At 59.3% G+C, this 3,324-nt stretch overlaps 1 protein-coding gene across 1 annotated transcript; it reads right to left on the bottom strand.

Moving 5' to 3' along the window:
* Window positions 1-823: 823 nt before the first annotated feature.
* On the bottom strand, window positions 824-1,756 carry LOC103781928 (protein S100-A4-like). Its single transcript, XM_008949659.1, has 2 exons — window positions 1,616-1,756; window positions 824-988 (listed from the first exon to the last, which is right to left on the bottom strand). The coding sequence occupies exons 1-2, from the start codon at window positions 1,754-1,756 to the stop codon at window positions 824-826; spliced, it is 306 nt and encodes a 101-aa protein (XP_008947907.1).
* Between the last annotated feature and the right edge of the window lie 1,568 nt (window positions 1,757-3,324).

Raw genomic sequence — 3,324 nt, 5'->3', positions numbered from 1 at the left:
GGAGGACTTGGGGGGCTCAAGGAGGACTTGGGGGGCGCAGGGGTGGGGTCTACTCTTCCGTGCAACCCTGAAGAGACTTTGCAAGAGCTTTCTGAAGCTGGGGTGGTTTCTCTGGTGGTTTTAGGGCTGCTGCAGCACCTTCTGCAAACCAGCCTGGGCTTGCTGGAGCTGCTGCAGCGATGACGAGGTGGAGGGGGGTGGAAGGGGGGGTTGAGCCTGAGCCAGGATCACAGGCTGACGTGCTCAGGGGACTGCTGCTTGTCTCCCTCTGGTAGACCTGGGGGGGCTCAAGTTGACCTTCTCCAATGAATCCCCCCAGCACGGGCTTGCCTGCATGCCAAGGGTCCCCTCAGGGGTCTCCTCCAGCTGCTCAGGAGCAGCTTTTTTGGGAACTGAGGGGGGCCCCTCTGGCTTTTGTGCCTTGCAGAGACTTTTCCTCTCGCTGTGCAGTTCCTCCAGACCAGTTTTCTCCTCCCAAACCCAGAGCACTGCCCAGGGCACCTCGTGCCAACCTCAGAGCTGAGAATTTTCTATGTTTTGAGCTAAACATGCACTGAAACCTCTCCCAGGGCCAACAAGGGCGGGTTGGGGAGGGGGGGATGTCCAAGTTTGGTGCTCGGAGGCAGCTCTGAGCTGTTTTGTTCAGGTTTTTTTCTTTTAAAAAAAGCCTCCCAGGGCTGAATGGAAGGTGGAAAATCCCCCAGAGCAGGGAGGAAGATGTGAGTCACCTGGCCACCCGTGACAAAACCCTGCTGATGCACACCCAGGCTTTGGAAAAGCTTTTATTGAAAGCCCCCCGGGGGTGATGGTGGGCTGGGGGTCGTCACTTCTTGCGGGGCTGCTTGGAGGGGCCGTCCTTGAAGAACTCGTTGAAGCCCATGGTGATGCAGGCCAGGAAGCAGACGTACTCCTTAAAGTCCACCTCGCTGTCCTTGTTGTGGTCCAGGTCGTTCATGAGCCTCTTGAATTCCACCTCATCCATTTGTTTCTGTGAAGAAGGGAGGAAGAAGCAGGTTTGGGGCGCACAGAGGAGCGAGGGGGTTCCTCCCCCAGCCCAGCTGCAAGAAAAGGGGGAAAAAAAACCCTGAGAAAAACCCTGAGCTTCCCTCCCCCCTGCCTTGGAGGAGGGTTTTCTCTTTGCTTTGGGAGGGAGGTGGCCTTTAGAAATGCAGCTGGCTTCCCCCTGATCTGGCACAGCTACAGCAAACACTCCTCTTCGTCACGCCAAGGTTTGGCTGAAAGTTTCCTCCTCCCTCCTCCCAGTTGAAACCACAAGCCAGAAATGGGAAGTAGGGGTTAAAAAGCACTTTAAAAAAAAAAAAACTGGAGCATGATTTTTCTTTGCCAATCCACATATTTCTGTGGGGAGAAGAAAGCCAAAGTTCCTGCTGGTTTGAGCATGCCCCAGCTCAGCTCCTCCTGCCTTCATCCCTCCTCCTCTGGAGCTCGAGGTCTCGGCGTGGGGCACGTGGGCTGCCCCCCTGGTGCTCTGGGGAAAGCCCGAGACCCCCCCTCATCCCCCCAGGGTTTGCACCACGCTGATGGAAAGCCCCGAAGCTGGTTTGGCTCCGCCCACAGCTGAGCACCCCAAAGGGAGGCAAAGGGTGCCACTTACGCTCCCAAAGACGGGCAGCTCCTTGTTGAGCAGCTCCTTGAGCTCGGCTTTGCTCAGCTTGTACTTGTCCCCTTCCTTCCCCGAGTACTTGTGGAAGGTGGTGACCATCACGGCCAGCGCCTGCTCCAGGGGACACGCCATCGCCAACCTCGGGCACGTCTGGGGGGCACCCACGGGGTCAGGACAGGTTTGGGGTGATGACAGGGATCCATCCCCCCTCCCGACCCTCCCCAAATCTCTCCGGGATGCCCCAGAGGGGCAGCACAACCCCGGTGCCTCTCGTTGGGGTGTTTTTGGGGGAGCTGGAGAGCGCAGCCCAGGAAGGGGTTTCGCCCGCGCCTCATTTTTGCCTAACGAGCTGCGTGATCTCATTAGCGGGTGCTGGGTGGGTTTGGGTGCTGCCAGAGGAGCTGCCGGCCCTAATTGGAGTCTGGGGACCGAGGCTCAAGTCAAGGGGTGGGCACGGGGTCTGAGAAGTGCCCTGGCATCCCCTGGGGCCTCCCGGAGAACGTTGGGCCCCAGCTCACGTCCCAACTAAACTCATTTTTGCCTAACGAGCTGCGTGATCTCATTAGCGGGTGCTGGGTGGGTTTGGGTGCTGCCAGAGGAGCTGCCGGCCCTAATTGGAGTCTGGGGACCGAGGCTCAAGTCAAGGGGTGGGCACGGGGTCTGAGAAGTGCCCTGGCATCCCCTGGGGCCTCCCGGAGAACGTTGGGCCCCAGCTCACGTCCCAACTAAAGCATCACCACGCTGTCCCCCATGCCACCCACTTTCTGGGTGGCCCCAGTCTCCCCAGGGTGGATGGTCCCAACCACCCCCATCCCAGTGACCCCAAAGCAAACAAAGAGGCTCCTCAGAAGGATGGGGAGGTGACAGGAGTTTTACTTGAGCCACGAGCTGGGGCTTGGTGTTGGTTGGCAGGGCCGTGAGCCTTAGAGGAGTCCCTGCAGACCACGGAGGCAATCCACTGAACGTACCCTCTGGGGTCCATCATGTTGTGCTCGTCCTCCAGGTCCTTCAGCAGCACCCAGAAGCTGAACTTACCCTGTTGTTCCTGGCATGGAGTGTTGGCGGGGTCAAGGATGGCAGCACAGGTTGGAATCAACCACAACAGGTAGTTTTGGCAGATGGGGGCAACCACTTTCAGGGAGGAGTGAGCCCCTCCCTGACCCCCACACCTTCCCCAGTGCTGGGGGGGGGACATGGAGGTGTCAGTGGGGGCCCATCCCACGTGTCCCCCATGAAGCTGGGCAGCTCCTTCAGCTCGCCCTTGCTTGGCTGGTGCTTGTCCCACCGTGCCCATGGCAGGTGGTGATGCTGGAGGCCAGGGCTTGTGCCAGGGTGGTGGCCACCCAGGCCAGGGGCTGCATCCGTAGAGGGGGGCACAGGGATTTTCCCTGCAGCCCCCCCAGTTTTATCTGCATTGCCACCCATCCACAAGGGCCTGTTTGGGTCGGAGGGAGCCAGGGTGAATCCTCACCTGGTGGAATCCAAGGTGGGCACCTCAAAGCACCTCAAAGGCAACCAACCTTTGAGTCTGGCAACTGCAGAGGAAATGTTCTCCCAGAGATTTGTTGGGGAACACATATTTGGGGGATGTTCTGAAATCTTCGTGGCACCTCGAGGCTGTTGTGCTGCCAGGGCCTGGCACAAGGTGCCCGGAGCTGATCCCACCAGGAACACAAGGCCAGGAGCGTGGCTTTGAGCTC

The sequence above is a fragment of the Merops nubicus genome, unplaced genomic scaffold (genome assembly GCF_000691845.1).
Source record: "Merops nubicus isolate BGI_N331 unplaced genomic scaffold, ASM69184v1 scaffold29720, whole genome shotgun sequence".
Lineage (NCBI taxonomy): Eukaryota > Metazoa > Chordata > Aves > Coraciiformes > Meropidae > Merops > Merops nubicus.
The sequence above is the reverse complement of the archived record's forward strand: the minus strand, read 5'-3'. Positions and strand labels throughout refer to the sequence as shown.

Coding starts and splice junctions, on each gene's coding strand:
- LOC103781928 (XM_008949659.1), bottom strand. CDS start 1,756: ATGGCGTGTCCCCTGGAGCAGGCGCTGGCCGTGATGGTCACCACCTTC. Junction 989..1,615: donor AGCTGCCCGTCTTTGGGAGC/GTAAGTGGCACC, acceptor CCTTCTTCACAG/AAACAAATGGATGAGGTGGA.